The sequence below is a fragment of the Somniosus microcephalus genome, chromosome 14, assembly GCF_052327205.1.
Source record: "Somniosus microcephalus isolate GS21.2 chromosome 14, FLI_Smic_1.0, whole genome shotgun sequence".
NCBI classification, from domain to species: Eukaryota; Metazoa; Chordata; class Chondrichthyes; order Squaliformes; family Somniosidae; genus Somniosus; species Somniosus microcephalus.
In genome coordinates, this window is record NC_141000.1 from 14,039,953 (window position 1) to 14,063,333 (window position 23,381).

At 44.3% G+C, this 23,381-nt stretch overlaps 1 protein-coding gene across 5 annotated transcripts in view; it reads left to right on the forward strand.

Annotated features, from left to right (window-relative positions):
- Positions 1 to 16,986, forward strand: part of LOC147107338 (FERM and PDZ domain-containing protein 4-like) — a 506,420-nt gene extending 489,434 nt beyond the window's left edge. For 3 of the 5 annotated variants that reach the window (XM_086006256.1, XM_086006257.1, XM_086006261.1), the window contains 4 exons: positions 6,259 to 6,441; positions 7,219 to 7,372; positions 11,846 to 12,916; positions 13,210 to 16,986. In XM_086006256.1, coding sequence (XP_085862382.1) covers positions 6,259 to 6,441; positions 7,219 to 7,372; positions 11,846 to 12,916; positions 13,210 to 16,664 — 4,863 coding nt within the window. In that variant the 3' untranslated portion in view covers positions 16,665 to 16,986. The remainder of the gene's footprint in view (positions 1 to 6,258; positions 6,442 to 7,218; positions 7,373 to 11,845; positions 12,917 to 13,209) is intronic. The other 2 variants (XM_086006260.1, XM_086006258.1) reach the window with 2 other exon arrangements.
- Positions 16,987 to 23,381: the final 6,395 nt, after the last annotated feature.

A 23,381-nucleotide genomic window follows, 5' to 3' on the forward strand; every position in this document is an offset into this window, starting at 1 on the left:
CTTTGAAGTTAAGGGACTTTTCCTGTGCAACTCTGCAGTGAGGAGCATTAAGATGACTTACAGTCATTAGGATTGCAATGGTAAGACCTTGGTGCACTGCATAACCTACAACAACAACTTGCACTTATATAGCATCTTTAACATAGTAAAATGTTCCAAGGCGCTGCACAGGAGGGTTATCAGACAAAATTTGACACTGATTGTTTATAAGGTAACATTTTGTACGGTTAAGAGGTTGAAGCTGTGTGCATGTGCATCAATAAGAAAATATCCGCTGCAGTGGGTCATTCTCTGAGGTTAGTTTCTTGACTCTATGGATAGGGAAGTATTGAATAAGAAAAGACCACGTGGTTTATCAAGCTTTACTTTTCAAAAACTTGGTAACAAGCATGTTAGCACATTTGTATTAAATTCCTTTGTCCGCTATTTTATCAAAAGCATTAACTGTTTATTTTAACAGGTTAACGCCTGCATTAAATAACGGACAGGAAACTATTATCTGACATAATAATGTATTCCTTACCAATACAGGACAGATCAATTTCAGCCCCTTTGTCTTCTAGACTTGACTATTCCAACGCACTCCTGGCTGGCCTCCCACATTGTACCTTACGTAAACTTGAGGTCATCCAAAACTCGGCTGCCCGTGTCCTAACTCGTACCAAGTCCCGTTCGCCCATCACCCCTGTGCTCGCTGACCGACACTGGCTCCCTGTTAAGCAACGCCTCAATTTCAAAATTCTCATCCTTGTTTTCAAATCCCTCCATGGCCTCGCCCCTTCCTATCTCTGTAAGCTCCTCCAGCCCCACAACCCCCTCCCCCCTGATATCTGCGCTCCTCTAATTCTGCCCTCTTGAGCATCCCTGACTATAATCGCTCAACCATTGGTGGCCGTGCCTTCAGCTGCCTAGGCCCTAAGCTCTGGAACTCCCTCCCAAAACCTCTCCGCCTCTCTACCTCGCTTTCCTCCTTTAAGACGCTCCTTAAAACCTACCTCTTTGATCAAGCTTTTGGTCACCTGCCCTAATTTCTTCTTTGTGGCTTGGTGTCAAATTTTTTGACTTATAACACTCCTGTGAAGCGCCTTGGGACGTTTTACTATGTTAAAGGCGCTATATACATGCACATTGTTTTTGTTGTTGTTGTTATGAGGGTTAACCAATGACAGGTGAAACATTCAGGAAAATAAGGCGATGTGTAATTTGCCCTCATGAGTCCCAAAAATAATCAAATTAAACTCCAGAATATCAGTTCAACCTTACAGCACAGACCATTCAATTGTGGACAACCTCACTCCACAGATGGCACATCATTGGGTCCCAGCAGCAGAGGAATCGGTTGTTCCATAGTGTTCCCAATTAGCTTTCTATGTCTTTATCTTTATATCCTTCAATTCCCATTCATAAGCAGCCAGCCACTTGGGACTGGATTTTACCAACCTCGGCGGGTCCTTGGCAGGTGATGTCAGTGGCGGGTCCTGACCTCGCTGCTGGCTCCAGCCCGCTCTGTAGAATGATTTTCCCCTGATTGGGCTTGTTAAGTCCGCTCAGTGAGCTTAGAAACATAGAAACATAGAAGATAGGAGCAGGAGTAGGCCATTCGGCCCCTCGAGCCTGCTCCGCCATTCAATGAGATCATGGCTGATCATCCAAATTCAGTACCCTGTCCCTGCCTTCTCCCCATATCCCTTGATCCCTTTAGCCTTAAGAAATATATCCAACTCTTTCTTGAATATACTTAATGAACTGGCCTCCACCACCCTCTGTGGCAGAGAATTCCACAGGTTCACCACTCTCTGGGTGAAGAAATTCCTCCTCATTTCAGTCCTAAATATCCTTAGACTATGACCCCTGGTTCTGGACTCCCCGGCCATCAGAAACATCCTTCCTGCATCTAGTCTGTCCAGGCCTGACAGAATTTTATAGGTTTCGATGAGATCCCCTCTCAATCTTCTAAACTCCAGTGAGTATAAGCCCAATCGACACAATCTCTCCTCATATGTCATTCCTGCCATCCCAGGTATCAGCCTGGTGAATCTTCGCTGCACTCCTTCCATGGCAAGAACGTCCTTCCTCAGGTCAGGCGACCAAAACTGCACACAATACTCAAGGTGCGGTCTCACCAAGGCCCTGTACAACTGCAGCAAGACATCCTTGTTCTTGTACTCGAACCCTCTTGCTACGAAGGCCAACATATCATTTGCCTTCTTAACCGCCTGCTGCACCTGCATGCTTACCTTCAGCGACTGGTGCACAAGAACACCCAGGTCTCTTTGCACTTCCCCTTCTCCCAATCTATTGCCATTCAAATAATAATCTGCCTTCCTGTTTTTGCCACCAAAGTGGATAACCTCACATTTATCCACATTATAGTGCATTTGCCATGTTTCTGCCCAATCACCCAACCTGTCCAAATCGTACTGGAGTTTCACGACATCCTCCTCACAGCATACCTTCCCACCCAGCTTTGTGTAGTCTGCAAATTTGGAGATATTACATCCAAATCCCTCGTCCAGATCATTAATATATATTGTGAACAGCTGGGTTCCTAGGACCGATCCTTACGGTACCCCACTAGTCACTGCCTGCCACTCGGAAAATTACCCGTTTATTCCAACTCTTTGCTTTCTGTCCGCCAACCAGTTCTCTATCCAAGTCAATACCTTGCCCCCAATCCCATGTGCCTTAATTTTGCACGCTAATCTCTTATGCGGGACCTTATCGAAAGCCTTCTGAAAGTCCAAATACACCACATCCACTGGTTCTCCCTTATCTATTTTACCAGTTACATCCTCAAAAAATTCCAGTAGATTAGTCAAGCATGATTTACCTTTTGTAAATCCATGTTGACTTTGTCCGATCCAGTCACTGCTTTCCAAGTGCTCTGCTATTACATCTTTTATAATGGACTCTAGCATTTTCCCCACTACCGATGTCAAGCTTACCGGTCTATAATTCCCCGCCTTTTCTCTACCACCTTTTTTGAATAGTGGGGTAACATTAGCCACCCACCAATCCATGGGTACCTTTCCAGAGTCTATCGAGTTCTGGAAGATGACCAGCAATGCATCTACTATTTCTAGGGCCACTTCCTTAAGTACCCTGGGATGTAGATTATCAGGCCCTGGGGATTTATCGGCCTTCAGTCCCATCAATTTTCCTAACACCATTTCCCTACAAATACTGATTTCTTTCAGTTCCACCCTTTCATCAGACCCTATGTTCCCCGGCATCTCTGGGAGGTTATTTGTGTCCTCCTTTGTGAAGACAGAACCAAAATATGTATTTAGTTGGACAGCCATTTCTTTGTTCCCCATTATAAATTCCCCCGATTCTGACTTCAAGGGACCTACGCTTGACTTCACCAATCTTTTTCTCTTCACATATCTATAAAAGCTTTTACAGTCAGTTTTTATGTTCCCTGCAAGCTTACTCTCATATTCTACTTTCCCTTTCTTAATTAATCCCTTTGTCCTCCTTTGTTGAATCCTAAACTGCTCCCAATCCTCAGGATTATTGCTTTTTCTGGCCAATTTATATGCCCTCTCCTTGGACCTTATGCTATCCCTAATTTTCCTTGTTAGCCACGGTTGGGTCACCTTTTTAATTTTATTTTTATGCCAAACTGGGATGAACAAATTCTGTAGTTCATCCATTCGGTCTTTGAATGTTTGCCATTGCCTATCCACCGTCAACCCTTTGAGTGCCATTCCCCAATCAATCCTACCCAACTCGCTCCTCAGACCATCGTAGTTTCCTTTATTTAAATTGAGGACCCTAGTCTCCGAGTCAACTACTTCATTCTCCATCTTAATGAAGAATTTGATCATATTATGATCGCTCCGACCCAAGGGGCCTCGTACAACAAGATTGCTAATTAATCCTTCCTCGTTACATAATACCCAGTCTAAGATGGCCTGATCTCTGGTTGGTTCCTCGACATATTGGTCCAGGAAACCATCCCGTAAACACTCCAGGAATTCCTCCTCCACAGTATTTTTACTAATTTGGTTGGCCCAATCTATATGTAGATTAAAGTCACCCATGATGACTGCTGTGCCCTTATTGCACGCTTCTTTAATTTCCCTTTTAATGCCATCCCCAACCTCCGCCTTACTGTTTGGAGGTCTATAAACCACTCCCACTAACGTTTTTTTCCCCTTAGTATTTCTCAATTCTACCCATACAGATTTGATGGCCAATTGAAGGAAGTGGGTCTGGTGATGTCATTTGATGACGCGTCATCAGCCGGTTTCCTTAAAGGGACTATGCACAAATTAATTTTGACATTTGTGCTGTCAGTGTTCTACAGCATTGAGGTGCTGCAAACTCTGACCAGCACTGCACTGCACTGCTTATGGAGGAAGTCATAGCACGCAGGGAGTTCCTCTTCTTTTCCATTGGGCAGAAGAGACCTCCCCAGGAGACCAACGCAGCCTGGTTGTACATTGCACAGGAGGACACAAGCAGGGATGTCGTCAGGAGGACCAAGCTGCAGTGGCGCAAACCTTTCAGTGATCTCAGTCGATCATGAAACGTTACTGCAAAGCCACACTCAACCTCATCCTGCTGTGCCACTCATCACACCCCCATTACTCTGCCTTCCCTACCCTACTCCTGCACATCCTTACTCACACCAACTTACCTTGCACCTCCACCCATCCCTCTTATCACATCCCCATCTCACTAGCCACCCCTCACACTCACCTTCACCCTCGTCCAATCATACCAACTAACAACACACAAGGGTAGGCACTTGGATGTTTTATGCAATGTTTCTTATGTCCATGTAAAGTTTCTGTGAATGTGGTGTCAAACATTGAAACCTTTATTTTCAACACTTTGCATTCTTGGACAGATTTGTGTGCACCTTTGGAAGTGGCTTAGTGAGTTGCAGTGAATGGTGAGACATAATGGTACCCCCCACAATGGTGATGAGTATGAAAGGAATGGCTTGGGCATTGTAGGGATGCTTTATGGTGTTGGTGTGGGGTGGTGCCAACCTGGCACATCATGTGACAGCCAGGATATACAGCGTCAAGTGAAGTAAATCTGGCCATAGTGAGGCCATCCCAGGCAGCAATGTGGTCGGGTGCTGATGCCCTGTGTCCTGTGCAGCATCAGTTGAATGTGGAGAATGTTGGTGTTATTGTAGGTGATGCTGGTGTGCCTGGTGCTGCTGGTGTTGGGGCTGATCGCGGTGGGATTCTGAGGACCAAGGTGAGAGAGTATAAAGTGCACCGATGCTGATGTAATAGATGGCAGGTGAAGTAGAGATGACAGAAGCAATCTGTCAATAGTGGAAAAGGTAATGAGGTCAGACTGGATGGAGACTTGTGTAAAGACTTGCAGCATTCTGAATCTAGTGGAAATGTAGTTTAGAGAAGCTAGTGGCTAAGGGAAGATATCTGAATCAGCTGGGAGCTTTGACTTGACATTTGAAGCTGTCAACTCATCAGCTGATTCAATGGCCACTGATCTCCTGCCTCAGCTTCACTGACGAGGTCTAGGCACAGCGGGAAACAGGTGGGCGACCAGTCAAAATCAAAATGCTGAGAAAAATGCATTGTTAAGTGGCTGTAAACAAGCCACTAATTATTTTAATTTCCTCCCCAACCGCTGCATGTCCGGTCTGCTCAGCGCTGGCAGACCCGACATTTGGTAAAGGCGCGTGGCAGCGGGTTGACAGCGGGGTCCCGACCTGCCGTCAAAAAAAAACATTTTCCCACCCGACCCACCACCGAACGTGCCCGCTGACCCCCCGGAAAATCCCCCCCCTGGGCTTTTCTCCTGCAAACTCCACAACAATGTGACTGCACTCAGTAGAAGTAATCCAGCGTATCACAGTCAAAGACAGTGAACGGCATGTGTTTCTGCATTTTGTAAGGAAGTAAACTTTTAGCCCTTTCATGCCAGATTACTTCAGCTCCTATGTTACTAGAATAAGCAAATCTTTCAGACTCACTCTTGCTGATGTTCGCAAGCCATGTAAGCCATACCCTGACATTGTGAGAACTAATGGATTGAAATACACTCTAGTTTATCAATATCAGTCAGCTATTTTTTTTTCAATGGAGTGATATTTTATTTATTTTCTTGAAGATGCAAATAAAGCTGTAGTGCTTTTCAGAAGATTGTATAGATCAATCCAGTTCCTAATTTAAAATCTTTGCCCATATTTTGGGGGATTTTTGAATTGCAAAATAAAGAAGCAAGAAAGTTTGACCCTTCTTTGTCTTCTTTTATTGGTGACAACAGCAAGGGGAGAAGCACTCTGAAGTCACTTTATTAGTGGGACCAAGATATGGAATAAGCCACGTAATCAATGCAAAAACACACCTGGTGGCACTACTGGCTGACTTCAGCCATGTTAACAAGATTGAGATGTTCTCGGAGGAGGAAAACAATGTTCGAGTTGAACTCAACGTGTTGGACGTTAAGGTAAGAAAATGCCATTTAATTGGAGGCGGTGGGGGGGGGGCGGCAGGGGGTGTTGAAACCTGAGAGGCAGGGCCATCTCATTGAGGCAGGTGGTCTAGAGTCAGGTGTGGGAGGGGAATTGGAGTTAAAGGCAGAGGGAGCGGGTGGAGCCCTGATCAGGTAACAGAGGAAAATAACAACAAGTCAACATCACTGCCTATTTGTCCCCAACAAATTCAATCCCAAAGTTCTAAAGCCACCACTTGTTACTTCATTACCAGTAAGTAGATATTTAACTGGAGGTAACATTTGAAGCCCGGAATTTAAATAACTGCAACAAAAAAAATGAAAGAGGTGAAAATGTCCACTCATTTTTAAATTGTGCATGTAAATCTTGTCAATGTAGACCTGGATTTGATATTAGTTTTGGATGTTCTAACTCAGCACAGCCTAATCGTGAGATCTGATTTCATGACTTACCTTATTCATCTTCACCATGAATGCATTTGATAGAGTTTTAATTTCAAGCCGATACATTTGATTTTGACAAAATGTAGCAAGTGACAAGACCAATCCCATCATAGTACAGTCTCTTGTCATCGTTGAAAGGAACTCCATGCAGTAAACGCTCCTGCATGAGATTGCTTTTGTGTATCAGTCAGTAGATGTGGCCGATGCCCTCATGTGAAACAACATTCTTTCACTATTGCTAAGGGAGGGTTCGCTGGCCTAATGAATTGAAACAAATTTTTCTGTCTCTAGTGCAAGATTCTCAAGCTACTGTCTTTTTATTTTCAGCCCATCATATTATTAATGGAGTCAACAGATGCAATGAACCTTGCCTGCTTGACAGCTGGATACTACAGGCTGTTGGTGGACTCACGGCGCTCCATATTTAACATGGCTCATGGCAAAAGCACTGCAAATAATGAAGCAGGTAGCATCATTAGATGTGAGCATGCAACTTTCCTGAATTTATTACTTTCTAAACATTAATTTAGTAATTACCTCCAAATGTCAGAGTGACTTGTATACAAGACTTTGAGGCATTATTAACTACTGAAGGCACCGGGGAGAGCAATCAGCTAATATGTGGGAGTTGATACGCCATGGATTTATGCCCATGATTACCTACATTGAGGATGGGGAGATTTCCTCTATGCACCATATTTAAAGAAATATGAATTAATTTGTAGTTTTATTATACCTAGCACACAAAGGAAATCTTTCCCTGTGGTGATCTTATCATTGTCTTTGTGAGGAGATGTCAATTTTTTATATATTATGATGGAACTCACCAACGTCTGCCTCATCACGAAAAGGCTCAATTTCCTTCCCCCATTGTTTACCCACCTATTATCTCTGATCTTCCTCCCTGTGCCCTAGAAGGCACTGAGTATTGCTGGGATGTGGTCCACAGGTAGCTTATGGTACAAGCGACTATATGTGATCCTGGGAGGCTATTCGACCTCAGAAGGCATTACAGTCAAGCTCAATCCTGTCTTCAGCCAGCACACACATAAACTCTTTCCAGCAGGGTTACTGGATAGGAATCAGGGAATGTTGCTGATTTGTATGCTCCCTAACTTGATGCTTTTTGACACATTTGCATTCTGTCCTTAATTAGCAACTAAAGAAATTTAAAGCAATGATGGATTTAAATGAAGTTCAGAGCATCTTCTCTCTTCATTGCTGTCACCATAACTCCCTCTTCAATCTACCTTAGTATTATTCAAATTATTTTTAAATCTATATTTTCCTCTTTGATTTTCTTTATTCCCTTACCCCTCTGCTTCTCACCTGTTCCAATGTGATGCCCTTGCAGTCAAATAACCTCACAGTTTCTGGTATTTTTTTGGTTTATTACCTCAAATAAGTGTCTGCTGTACACCCAGAGAACTTGAGCAGCACAGCTTTCTAAACACATCACTTCTGCTATAGTTCCCTGACTGACCAGCAGTGTCACTTCAGGTCCAATAGCTTATAAGCCAATATGTATATTTGTGGAGAAAAAAGTACCACAGAAAAATATTTCCAAAGACAACTGAACTCCTTCAATGAGTTCTGACGAAAGGTCTTCGACCTGAAACGTTAACTCTGTTTCTCTCTCCACGGATGCTGCCTGGCCTGCTGAGTTTTTCCAGCATTTTCTGTTGTTATTTCCTTCAGTGAGATGTCTCTTTGCTACTCGCTTCTTAGGCCGAGCTGTCTTCTTCCAGTCAAAATATATTAAACTTACAACTTCAGATATAAAGGACACACCTTGCAAACTTTCAGTCAGATTCACTTTGGAGAAAGTTCTAAAGAAACAGTTACACGTGCCTCATAATGAAGCATATCATAATGTTACACTCATGTGACTTCACCTGGCTATTTTGCCAGGCATATCACTCACTTCACTGAGAGAAGCATCAATATTGTTACAAATTTCACATCTGCTACAGATGTTCTCTGAGGTCCAGCGTCATCAGCCTCTCCCACAAGTGAAGCGTGCATCCTGTATGATCAGGAATTTACCTTACTGCCCAGTATCTAGTCATATCTGAGGAAGGATGTTCTTGCCATGGAGGGAGTGCAGCGAAGATTCACCAGACTGATACCTGGGATGGCAGGAATGACGTATGAGGAGAGATTGGGTCGATTGGGCTTATACTCGCTGGAGTTTAGAAGAATAAGAGGGAATCTCATTGAAACTTATAAAATTCTAACAGGACTAGACAGACTAGATGCAGGAAGGATGTTCCCGATGGCGGGGGAGTCCAGAACCAGGGGTCACAGTCTAAGGATAAGGGGTAAGCCATTTAGGACAGAGATGAGGAGGAATTTCTTCACCCAGAGAGTGGTGAACCTGTGGAATTCTCTACCACAGAAGGCAGTTGAGGCCAATTCATTAAATATATTCAAGAAGGAGTTAGATATATTTCTTAAAGCTAAAGGGATCAAGGGATATGGGGAGAAGGCAGGGACAGGGTACTGAAATTTGATGATCAGCCATGATCTCATTAAATGGCGGAGCAGGCTCGAGGGGCCGAATGGCCTACTCCTGCTCCTATCTTCTACGTTTCTATGTTTCTATACGATATTGTGACCCAGAACCATAATAGTAAAGCCCTGTGTCAAATGTAATTTCGCACATATCACCACATGGATTTTTCCTGTCCTCTGAAAGGTGGACTGATTAACCCTTTAGTGTGAGGCAAGACCAATGTAACATCAAGAAGCTGGTTTATTTTACAGATTATATGTTACTGAACAGAGTAGTAAATTTTAACTTATTCTGTAATGCTTCGCGTAACATAAAACAGCAAAGATCTCCACGATGTGCCTGTGAGCAGGCTAAATAGTCCTGGTCAGCCCTTGCTCTGAATCTACTGGAAGTGTATTGTGGAGCATATGGGTCTGTCTTTTATTTTCCTGTGCATTATAGAAACCGTCCGATTTTCATTTCCGTCTATTTCCATGAGTCTGGATGGCTCACGGGAAGTTCTGAACACCCTCCATTGTCTAGAACCTAAGTGGTATGTGTGAAACCCCATTCCACAAGCTCGTATTTCTGGCTTGAATACACATCCTCCAAAGAATTTAACCCCCTTGAGAGCAAAATGTAACTCAAAAGTAACATTTTAATATAAATCATACCAAGCCTATTCTGTGGCAAAATTGTCACATGACAAATGCATCCCCTTAGCAAGCAGCTGAAGTAGGATTAGCATCTGAAATTACTGGGTCATAGCTGATTGTTATCTTACTTTGGTCATTCCCAACAGAATCTCTAAATGACCTATATTTAGGGCTAATACATTCAGATTTATTGATTGTTTGTATTGGCTTTCAGAAAGAAAGGTCAATGGAACAAAATCTACAATCAGACAAGGACAGTGTACGGTCAATAAATATAATTCCCAAACAGACGCCTGTGACTAAGTGATTGCTTGAAGGTCCCATTGTGTCTGCTACAGTTTCCACTCATAATTGTAAAGGAAAAGCAACAGTCAATGATTTGTGTTCATTCAAATTGGCCCAAAGTAACCCAAGCAATATTGGGATGTACTGCTGAATGAATATCATGACCTTGACTCATTTATCTGGATATTGGTGAGGATCAGAGTTTGACAATGGTTGAGAATGAATTGCTGTAACAATGCAAAGGATTTTCAGTTCTCTGCATTGAAGCAACTGAGTGAAGCAGGCAATGAATGCAGTGTGGAATTTTCCTTAGCGTTCAATGGGTGAGTTTACTCCACTGGGTGTGCTCATCTTCTCTGGGCAGCTCAATAATCGGTTCACTTGTTGACACCCCTTCCTATTTTATGCATTATTATACATCAAAGGTTGATCCCGTTAAGTTCATGGCATAACCATATCACGGAGAGTACAACGCCGATTCACTGGAATTCTGCCTGGTATGAGGGAATATAAATACAAAGAAAGTCTTGAAAAATTGTTTTTTTCTTCACTAGAACAACGCAGATTATGGGCCGATAGTATAGAAGTGTTTAAAATTATGAAAGGATGAGACAGGGTAGATAAAAGGACGGTTCCCAGCAGTTGAATGGTCAAGAACGAGAGGCCATAAAGAACCTTAAATGCAAGAGGGCAGGAGAACCTTCTTTACTCAGAGAGTTGTGGAGCTGTGGAGTTCACTTCCAGGGATAACGACTGAGGCAGAAACAATGTCAACATTTGAGATTAGATTGGATAGTTCGTTGATGGAAACAGGGTTAAAGGGTTATGGAAACAGGGTGGGTAAATGTGGTTAAGAACTCATGTGGAGGGTAAACACTGACACAGGTTGTTTGGGTGAACGGGCCTGTTTCCATGTTGTAAATTCTATGCATTCAGTGCCTGGGCTGTTGACTGACTGAGATTTTAACCACTGAAACACCAATTCCTTTTTAAATTACTGTCAACTTCATAGTCATTAGTGGGAGCCTGGAGGAAGAAGAAACAAGAATCGGGTTTTACAGCTTCCTTTAAGGGAAAAAGGGTGAAGAAAATATAGCATAGGTTACTATAGACAGAAAAAACATAAAGTTAAAAGTCTGGAAATTACTCCCCTACTATTGGAGGCGCAGCCTGCCCACCACTGGCAGACAGGTATAATTACAGCAGAACAAGTTTATAGAAGACAGCTTCCATTATAAATGTGGATATGAGAATTTATAACGGAAGTATTAAACCAAGAACAAAATGTATGATTTTAAAATGGGGACCGAATTATGTCCGTGCGCTCTGGTGAAATTATTCTGCGTCCTCTCACTCCACTTCAGCTGAAGCCTATGCTTGGTTTTCACTCTCCTGTGCAACACCACATAGAGAGCGACTAGTTTGTTTGTTTAATTGTTAACGTCAAAGCATTCTGTATTTTATGTGTTAAACAGTGATGCTGAATGTTCGTGAATAATTCTCTTTTTTTTTTACATAGGCTCAGAATACAAGACTAAACATAATACGCACAGCTTAGAATGGAACTATTTACCGAAGAGCTCATGCCATGTCAGGGCTAAAAAGGAAGATGTTCAGCCATCATCTATCAGAGAAACAAAGCCGAAAAATGTGGATTTCTCAGATCCAATTTACCATGAAGATTCCAGGGGAATTTTAATAACTGAGATTACAGATGTTAATGAGCATAGTCATCGAGGGGCTGAATATATGGATGCGATGGAAGCTGAAAACAAAGCTTTTAACAGGCTGTCCTCCTGTGTGAAAGAGCCTGCCAAAACAGTGCAGGAATCTCCAAGAGGAGCAAAAGTATCCTTTGTCTTTGAGGATCACAATGTAGCTGCCTTTAACCCAAGGAACCTTGGATATGAAAGATTGCTGGATGATAGTCCAAGTAATTTAGACCAACAGACATCCATGTACTTGGCCAATGCAAGTGACATGAAATGCTCAGAGTTCTCGTTCCCAGGGATCGATGTGGACAATATTGATACGAATGCTGTTTATGCAAACATCAACGATAGCAGAATGTTTGCAAATGCAGAAAGCATTGAAGAGCCGTTGTTACATGACATCTGTTACTCGGAGACCACAGATGATGCTGAGGATGAAGATGAGGCCAGCTGCGAGGAAGATATACCACTTGGGGAGGCAGACAAAACTGACATTCTGAATATTTCTGGCTCTAGTGATGACATAATTGACTTAACGTCGCTTCCTCCGCCTGGGGGCGATGATGATGATGAAGATGATTTTCTTCTTCACACACTGAATATAGCAATAGCTGCCCCCCCACCTGGCTTCAGAGACAACAGCTCCGATGAAGAAGATGGTCAGCATCAGCCGGCGCAAGGTTCGGGAGAGACCGACCAAACCAAATGTTCTCCAAGTGATGACATCCCTGTGTCACTCATAGATGCCATTCCAACACAGGCTGAAGACCAAAGTGGTGAGCAGGCATTGGATGATGCAGTGGTTTCCACTTTGCAAGCACTGGAGGCACTGGCAGCTTCCGAGGAGCAGTCCGTTCAACAAACAGATGGCAGTTCAGGTTCTTTCACCATAGTAACATTTATTCATTGACTGTCGTAATGTTCCATCTGTAAACTTGTTAACAACTTGGAAACATTCCAGAACAAATTTTACCATCAGTTGTGTCATCCCATTTTCTGATCTGGCATGCTAATGGAACAATCTTAGTTGATATTTCATACACTGGATGCTTATTATGCACTGAAATTTAAGAATGCTAAACACTTTGTTTAATAAACCTATTTTATTAAGATTACAAAAGTGCCTATGATGAAGTAATTAATTGGCTGTTTATTCTCTTATGGCATACAGGTGTAGTGATATTAAGAGCTTATAGTCCTGAGTCGTCATCGGATTCTGGCAATGAAACAAACTCCTCTGAAATGACTGAAAGCTCTGAGGTAGCCTCAGCACAGAAGCATTCTGAAGGTTCCATGCATATGCTTGTGGCCACCAGTGAAGGCTATCAGCAACTTCAAGAAGAGCAAACTGAATTCCCAATCTCTCAGAACGAGAATGTAGGGCCCACTTCCAAAATGATTCCAAAAGCCGTACATTCCTTGACCGCTCAACGAGGAAGCAACGCAAAGTCCAAAGTTGTGCCTTCAAAGCAAATTCTTCCTTCTGAGGAAATTGAAATGGAGCCAGAGACAATGGAGACAAAATCTGTTACAGACTACTTCAGCAAACTGCAGATGGGATCTCTGATGTATTCATGCCCAAGTAAGCAAAAAAGCAAGGCAGGTGATACTAGTATCAAGATAGCGTTTGATGGTAATGTATCAATGAAAAGGCAACATGCAAACAAAAAGACAGAATTGGTTGATGACTTTTCATCCAACAGCAAATACAACACACTGATTGCAAAGAACAGTCATCGCACAACCTCTTTTGACTTAGAGAGCACTACTTTCCGTAGAGAGACACAAAGGTGGTTTCAAGTTTCAGGAGAAAAGATGGCTGATAAGCATTTCCCGGGGTTAATTAATGGTAAAAGTTTTCACAAAGCCTGCGTAGTTTCAAGAACCGAACTTGAAGGGAAAGAAGCTGATACTGAAATGGATGACCATTGTTCCTTGGCCAGCACTTCAGGGCTTGGATGTGATGAAAGCTTTCTTTCTGATACCACTTACACGTCTTCAGCCAAACACCTGACTGATTCGGAAGACACTGAGCTTTTTCCTGGTGATCACTCTTCAGAGCTTCCAGAAGCTGAACAGAGTGTGACTAGACTTTGTGAATACCATATGACAAAAAGAATGTCCTCTTTACAAAGCGAGGGTCATTACTCTTTGCAGAGCTCCCAGTGTTCTTCAGTAGATGCAGCCTGCAGTACAGGCAGTAGTACATGTGCCACCCCAGTGGATTCCCCCCTCTGTACAACTGATATTAAGCACATATTATCGGAATCTTCTCTAAAGGGTCTTGGCTACATTTCAGAAGATCAGCGAACACTCTTGCTCCAAAGCCATGGAACATCATATAAAGATCTGCATCCCCAAGCTGAAGCCATGTGTCATAGAAGAACAGCCCATAACACGCACGCACCTTCAAATGCTGAACCAATATTTGGTACCATACGTGATGGGTGCCACCGAGTACCCAAGATTAAAGAAACCACAGGTACCTCAGTAAACAGAGATAATATTTACGCAGATGTTGAGCTACAACATTTAAGATTTGAAAGTAAGCTAGAGAGTGAAGGGAATGATTATTTTCGAGATCAAGAAACTAGTCCTCTTTTGTTAGGTTCATCTCATGACGTTAGCTCTCAAAATTGTAATAAAGATCTGGTGGAAAGAACAAGTAAGTCCGAAGCTGATGACGGTAATAGTCCATCTCAAGAAATTAAACTCAGCACATTTCCTAATCTTAAAAGCACATCAATCACTTTCCCAAATGAAAATGACTGTGTTAAAGATCATCAGAAATTTTCTAAGTGTTATAGGTCTAACACATTAACATTCCCTTCACTAGTTTCAACATCAAAAGAACCAGGCCGTGTTAGACACCAGGATTTATTTGCTTCGAGTAAAAGTAAGTTACCTAAGAGTTCACTATGTAATTTTAGAAATATTTTTTTTACATCTTTACCATCCAAGTTGAGGAGGGAGAATGACTTAGCTAAACAGAGGACTCAAAAACCTAGGCAGCTTGAGGAAACAATTAATAAGGGAAGGAGACAAGTTGCCTGTTTTGACAGACATGTAGGACCAGATCTGCATTCTGAGCAATGTCTCAGTCTAAGTAAAGGAGCTGCCAGTGAGAATGATAAAGCTCTGCCTGGAGGTTTTCATGAGAAGCAGCTCTCTGCTGAGGACAAGCAGTGCAACCCAGATTGTAAATTGCAGCATGTTGTCAAGGAGATGCTTAATGATTCTCTGTGTTTTTCTGCCACCCCTAGTGTAGCTTGCACAGAGCCTGAGCAAGGAGGAAGAGGAGGTGCAACTTCAGCTTTCACTAATCAATTCAAAGCCGACAACATTACTCTGCCATCAAACATTTGCAATGATACAGAAGTGCCAAGTACCTGCCAAGAGTCACCTGATCTTCCCAAAGTAGAACAAGCGCATGCAACAGCACTTAATAGAAAGGCCTGTGAGGTTGGTGGAGGAAGCCTTAAAATTCCTTCCAGAAGGAAGTTGCTGAGGCGCTGCAGCAGCAGTGTTACACCAGGAATGGGAAGCATAGACACCCGATTAGAAAAATCAAAGAGTTCCATAGGATTCCAATATTCCGATCTCCCCGAAATACCCGATCCCCAACCTGTACAGAAAAGAGTTGAACTTCCTCTGGGCGAGAGATTATCTAAGAGCCACTCTCAAGAATCAGTGACGACAAATTCATCGTGCTGCTCCACTGCTGCAGACGGAAAGGAGAGTCAGAGATCATCGCAGATATTTTCAGTTCAAAAGGATTTTCGACACGCTAGGCCGATGCCTTTCCCAAAGGTGGAGACGAGCAACTGGAAATGTCACGGTCCTTTTACCTATTGTTTCCTTAATAAAGACAATGATGCTGATGATGATGATGGTTATGGCAGTAAGGGCCAGTTGTCTTACCTGGACCAAAATCATCTGTTCACCAGTTCATCTCAAGCATTCTGTACGTCCTCCAACATGGCAAATGCCAGGAAAGCTGTGGGACCTACCGTGGCGCCTCGCTGGGAGACTGGCAGCAACAGCGGCAGAGAGCAGGAACACCCAGGCGTTAATCGTAATGACATGGCATTTGACAGCAGGATTGCCAGAATCAATGATCTGAAGGACAAGGTATACGCATTGCCTGATGGATTTCTTGCAGCACAGAAAGACGCCAGCGAACTGCTGTCTCTATTGCAGGCAAGCGTTGGGAAAAAAGAACACGTAAAACCAGATCTTTATCAACTCCGATTTAACCAATACAAACAACTATTGTCAGTGGAATCGAGAGAGTTGGGCAGTGCTTGCAGGAAAATGGCTGCTGCAGACAAGAGCCCAGAGGAAATGCTCTTAGCTATGACTTCCAGCTTCCAAGTACTGTGTTGCTTAACAGAAGCCTGCATGCGATTAGTTAAAGTAATGAATTCTGAAACACAGCAACAGGAAATCGTTGCTAAGGTAGACGAGGTTGTAATGAACTATATTTGTCTACTGAGAGCTGCTGAAGCAGTATCTGGAGCAGCCCCCATCGACCCTAATGTTAAGGTTTTAGCGCGACATTCAGTTACCATGATGGCTATCGTAAGCACACTAACCCGTTCACTTAAAACGCTTTTAAACAAATAAAATGCAAATTGTACTTTAAAATGTACCCTTGTAAAGCCATACATAGAGTTTACTGTAAGTGTGGAACCACCACACGGACTGCTATAAAAGAAACTTGGTTTTGTGTACATTATGTTTTATATGATGAGGCTGTGGGATATTCATATGTTATACAGCTCAATCTGCTAGAACTGAAATGTAATTGAAACTCCCTTTCTGAAAGCAAGGAAGTATAGATAGCAATGGTATAAAAATTAGTTATTTTTCTTATGGTACCCGTGCTCCAGAATGGTTTAGTGCCCTAACCAAAAGAGTGTTAAGATTCCCTAGTACTATAACTGCCATGGGGGGGTGGGGGTGGGGGGCGGGGGAACTATACTGGTCACACATGTGATACTGCATCACTCTGTAAATAATAAAGTATTATCTAAAATTTTAAAGTATGCTTTTTAACCAATGCAAACAATATAAACAATAAACAATCAAATCAATCTGTTACGTCTTATTATTGGGGGAACAAATCATGAAAAATTAAAGATTTACATTTCCTTCCTTTTGCCTTGATTTGTTTTTACAATAAGAATTGTTTAGCACTAAAGCACAATTGGGGGATATTCTAATCTGATAGGAAGCTGGAAATTATATAATCGAGGGAAATATTTTTTAAGAGTGTGTGATTTCTTTTAGTGCACAGTCATATTGGTCCGTAATTTGCGGTCAGTGGCGAAGCAAAGACGTCCCCCAAAGAAAGCTTCGCACAAAGTTCTCACAATCTCTCTGGCGAGAGGTTTGGCTTTTTCGACGTTCAGTTGCGATCGGTGCAGTGTAGTGGGAGTTCCATCGCTCGAGCTGCTGTGGCATCAGCAAGCTGACTAAGCAGCCAATCAACATGCAGAATTCGCACAGACAGGAAACCAGGAAGCGAAGAAGCTGCTTTTATTCTGACTTTTAAAAATGTTATAGAGAGCAAAACAAAGATTGGGGCTCTCACATGGGGAAAGGGTAAACCTGAAATAAATATGAACAAACTTAAAATATATTGGGCCGTATTTTCCGATGCCTACAGGTGGGTACGTTCTGTGTACACACCCATCGGGACATCGGAAATGCTGGTTTCAGGCATGCACAGCGCATACGCTGAAAACCGGCATTTCCGATCTGTCGAGAATGCGCTTGACAGATCGGACGCCTGCCCTGGAGAAGGGCCTCTGTGGGCGGATAGTTCCGCTTTCTGGAGACCCTCCGCCCGCTGAAAACCATTAGAAATCTTACGACTGGTAAAAGCGCGCATAAGACCTGCTTTTACCAGCATAAGAGTTGAAAAATGTTAAAAAAAACATTTCACTCATTTATCATTTGAAAATATTTTTTAAAAAGGTAAGTTTATTTTTAGCCCCGTAAAAAACTTTAATTATTTTTTTCAAAAAATTAAATTTTTGTTTAAAATATTTAATTTATTGTAATTTCAACTCATTTTAAAAATGTGATGGGTTTTTAAAAATTTATTTCATGTTTTACAGTGTTTTTGGGGTGATCGCCATTCATATATTTGACAGGTCTATCTGTCAAGTGTATGAAGGGAGATTCCCTTCTCCTATTTGCTCCCCATGGCCCACGTGATCCCAGGGACACTTGCGAACCGCCTGCCCCTCTGGGATACCTGGCCCCTGTGCATTTCGAGTTTGGAGAGGCCCAGGAGCGGAAGTGTCCGGACCTTGGGAGCCCTCAGGTAAGAGCGTAGATTTTTTCCAGATCGGAGGCCTCCGCACGCGGGAAGCTTCCGATCGGAAAATACGGGCTATCATTTTTTTTAAGTTTCTTAAAAATTGTAATTTTTATTAAAATGGAGAATTTGACACTCCACAACATTAAAATTCTTTTTCAGGGCCATATCCTTTGTTTAGCAGTCAATACGCTGTTAAAATCCCAGTTGCACCTAATCCAACAAGGTCTAACTTTTAATGGGGTAATTAACAGCGATATTACTGCGGAAAAGGGAGTGGGCCTTTGGCGTAGCGGTAGCATCCCCGCCGCGGGGCCAGAAGATGTAGTGTTTCGAACCCCGCTCCAGACAGTCCCGGCAAGTGGAGTTGGAGCTCCGGCTCTAAATTCTGGGTTGACATCCAGCGGGATACTTGCGTCCATGGGTGTGGGTGGCGGCCCCCCCCCCCCGTCGTATGGGTTGTGGGAGCCCGTAAAACCCTCCTGCCATAGGACTAACCACCCTAATGGCTGGTACGAAGATGGTTACGGTCACGGAAGGAGCGTTAATCGCGGCCAGAAATCCTTCTACCACTTCATACAGTTCCCCAAAGGGAACAGTGTGAGGACACGTACGACGACGACCGCGGAAAAGTCAAAGTTTCCGTCAGTTTCACTGATTTCCCTGATTACACTGATTGCCAGCTATGGGGAGGGAGGAGGGGATCCACAGCGCAGCCAGTGTCAGAGCAGTGAATGGCTGACCACAACTTCAGGATTTCCATGTTTGGATGCACATGCGCTAAATCCTGAAGTTGCGGTCAGTTTCAAAGTCGTAATAATGGTTAACGCTGTTCGTTCGCTGTTATTATCCACTGCAAATTCTGGGCCAAAATATATATTTTTATTGAAGCCCGACAATGCCCTTTAAAGCCAACTGACTTACAAAGAGTAACGAAACATAAAAGCATTTTTTTTAAACAGCTGAGCTTTTGAATGTCATTTCGTACTAGATAGTTCAGTACTTCCCTATCTATTGGAATTCTTGTACTTAGAGGCTTGGGGGGAAATTTTGGTTGCTTAGTACCTCCGGGGCGGGGTGGGAGGCGCTAATGGGGCGCTGGGAAGTTAGTGCCCAAGCGCGGCGATGTTAGCGCCGCTCGCAAAATTGACCAAACATTTTGCGGCGGCGTTAAACACTACTGCCACGATCTCCTGCGCCCGCAGATCGTGACGTCAGTCGAGTGCGCAACGCCCCGGTAGCACCCTGGACCGGATATTGAGTGGCGCCCCCTGCCTTTCCGCCTACCGCTAGCAACGACAGGTAGAGGGGAATGTTTTGCAGTCGGGAAGGGACTGGGGGAGAACAATTTAAAGGTGGCCGCTTCCTGCCATTTTTTGTCGGCGACATTTTTGCACCACGCATTCTAAGAGGGAGAGAGAGAGACTGCAGGAGAGATTCAACGCTGTGTGAAGGTGTTTTGGGTCCTGAGCAGCACTTTGCAGGTTCATTTTGATTTGACCTTCATTGCATCGATTTAGAAGAGACTGTGGGGGCTGCACTGATTCGGGGCGTCGTCCTGCACCTGCAGAATCGGAGGCAGCAGAGATGCAGAGAGAGAGTGGCAAACATGGCCAGAGAGAGGAGGGCCAACAGGCCTCTGCACAGGAGACCTTACCCTCCGAGGGTATTCAGGGAACAGTTCTCATACCTTTGTTTGTCTGAGGAGCAGTGTTTGCGAAGGCTGTGCTTCAGCAAGGAGGTGGTCACTGAGCTCTGCCACCTGCTGCAACCAGATCTGCAGCCTCAACTGAGGAGCAGGACGTCTCTGTCGGTGGCAGTGAAGGTGACAGTGGCTCTGAATTTTTATGCCAGCGGCTCCTTTCAAGCAGCTACTGGGGCATCGCCAATATCTCCCAGTTCACTGTTCATTGCTGTATCCGGCAGGTCACAAATGCCCTCTATAAAAGGAGACACCAGTACATCTCCTTCCCCATGACCCGGGCTAAACAGCATGAACACACATGTGGCTTTGCGAGGATAGCGGGCTTCCCCATGGTGCAGGGCGCCATTGACTGCACGCATGTGGCATTGCGGGCACCACATGAAAATGCAGAGATATTCCGAAACCGCAAGGGATACCACTCCTTAATGTGCAGTTGGTCTATGACCACACACAGCTCATACTCGCCATCAATGCCTGCTATCCTGGCAGCAGCCACGATGCTTTCATCCTGTGCCAGACTGGTGTGTCAGACCTTTTCCAGGCACCGCATCACCCAAGTGGATGGCTCTTCAGGGACAAGGGTTATCCACTCTGCACCTGGCTGATGACACCGCACCGTAACTCGGGACCAGCGGGAGCAGCGAGTCGGAGCCCGGTATAAAAACCGGAGAGAGGCGAGGCCCGAGACCAGTCGGGACCAGCGGGAGCAGCGAGTCGGAGCCCGGTATGAAAACCGGAGAGAGGCGAGGCCCGAGACCAGTTGGGACCAGCGGGAGCAGCGAGTCGGAGCCCGGTATAAAAACCGGAGAGAGGCGAGGCCCGACCAACTAAGCAGCGGGGAGAGAGGTAAAAAGTAATCAGAGTGTGACGTCACCAGGGAGCAGGTAAGTGATTGGTTGGTGAGCATTTCTCTTTTTTAAACTTTAACTCTGTAGTTAATAGTTACCAGGGTCTTTCTGGTGGAGCAGGGACTGTTGGCAGACTATACAAGCGCCTTAGAGATATCTTTAATTGGTGATAGTAAATTAATTTAAATTAAGTAAAGGGAAGGTCATGCCAGGTGAGCCCAGCCCCGTGATATGCTCCTCTTGCTCTATGTGGGAATTCAGGGACCCCGGTGCCCCTGATGACCACGTGTGCCAGAGATGCATCCATCTGCAGCTACTAGCAGACCGCATTGAGGCGCTGGAGCTGCGGGTGGATGGGTTGTTGAGCATTCACGATGCTGAGAGGTTCATGGATAGCACGTTTAGTGAGTTGGTCACACCGCAGGGAAGGGCTGCACAGGAAGACAGGAAATGGGTGACCACCAGGCGGAGCAATAGAAGCAGGCAGGTAGTGCAGGAGACCCCTGTGACCATTCCCCTCTCAAACAAGTATACCGCTTTGGATACTGTTGAGGGGGATGACTCACCAGGGGAAGGCAGCAGCAGCCAACTTCCTGGCACTGGGGGTGCTCCTGCTGCCCAGGAAGGGGGGGAAAAGAGTGGGAGAGCAATAGTGGTAGGGGATTCTATAGTAAGGGGAACAGATAGGCGTTTCTGTGGCCGTAGACGTGAATCCAGGATGGTTTGTTGCCTCCCTGGTGCCAGGGTCAAGGATGTCACTGAGCGGCTGCAGGGCATTCTGGAGGGGGAGGGTGAACAGCCAGTGGTCGTGGTCCACATTGGTACCAACGACATAGGTAAAAAGAGGGATGAGGTCCTGCAGCAAGAATTTAGGGAGCTAGGTGAAGGATTAAAGAGCAGGACCTCAAAGGTTGTAATCTCTGGATTACTCCCGGTGCCACGTGCTAGTAAGTATAGGAATAGGAAGATAGAACAGATGAATGCGTGGCTAAAGGGATGGTGCAGGGGGGAGAGCTTTAGTTTCCTGGATCACTGGGTCTGCTTCTGGGAAAGGTGGGACTTGTACAAGTCGGACGGTTTACACCTGAACCAGAGGGGCACCAATATCCTTGCGGGGAGGTTTGCTAGCACTGCTGGGGAGGGTTTAAACTAACTTGGCAGGGGGTTGGGGTACAGAGTGGAGCTATAGTAGGGGGTGATTTACAGCCAAATACAGAGGGAAAAACAAGTCAGCTGGGAAGGCAGAGCAAATATGTGAAGGCAAAAGAGAATATGGCAGGGCTGGAAGGCATTTATTTTAATGCAAGGAGTCTTGCAAATAAGGTGGATGAACTGAAGTTGTTGTTGAACACATGGGAGTACGATATTGTTGCTATCACGGAGACATGGTTGAGGGAGGGTCAGGACTGGCAGCTCAATATTCCGGGGTATAGAATCTTCAGGCGAGACAGAGGGGGGTGTAAAAGGGGAGGGGGTGTTGCAATATTAATTAAGGAGTCAATTACTGCTGTAAGGAGGGATGATATATTAGCGGGTTCCTCTAATGAGGCCATATGGGTAGAACTTAAAAACAAAAAGGGGGCAAGCACTTTGCTGGGAGTGTACTATAGGCCCCCAAACAGTCAGGGGGAGATAGAGGAACAGATATGTAGGCAAATCTCAGAAAAGTGCGAAAATAATAGGGTAATAATAGTGGGGGATTTCAACTTCCCCAATATAAATTGGGACAGTCAGAGTGTGAAAGGCTTAGAGGGTGCAGAATTCTTAAAGTGCATCCAGGAGAGCTTTTTGAGCCAACATGTAGAAAGTCCTACAAGAGAGGGGGCGGTACTGGACCTAATTCTGGGGAATGTAGCCGGGCAAGTGGTGGAAGTGTCAGTAGGAGAGCATTTTGGCGACAGTGACCATAATTCGGTGAGATTTAAGGTGGTCATGGAAAAAGACAAAGACGGCCCGGAAATAAGGGTTCTAAATTGGGGGAAGGCCGATTTTAATATGATAAGGCAGGATCTGGCCAAAGTGGACTGGGAGCAGCTGCTTATAGGAAAATCCACATCAAAACAGTGGGAGACTTTCAGAAGGGAAATAGAGAGAGTACAACGCCAACATGTTCCTGTAAAGGTCAAGGGTGGGACCAACAAGCAAAGGGAACCTTGGATGACAAGGGATATACAAAAATGCATTAGAAATAAAAGGGGGGCTTTTGGCAGTTACAAAAGACTAAAGACGGAAGAAGCCCTAGAGGAGTATAAAAAGTGCAGGGGCATACTTAAAAAAGAAATTAGGAGGGCGAGGAGGGGCCATGAAATAACACTGGCGAGTAAAATAAAGGAAAATCCTAAGATGTTTTATAAGTATATTAAGGGCAAGAGGATAACCAGGGAAAGGGTAGGGCCCATTAGGGACCAAAGTGGCAATCTGTGTGTAGAGCCAGAGGATGTAGGCGGGGTTTTAAATGAATT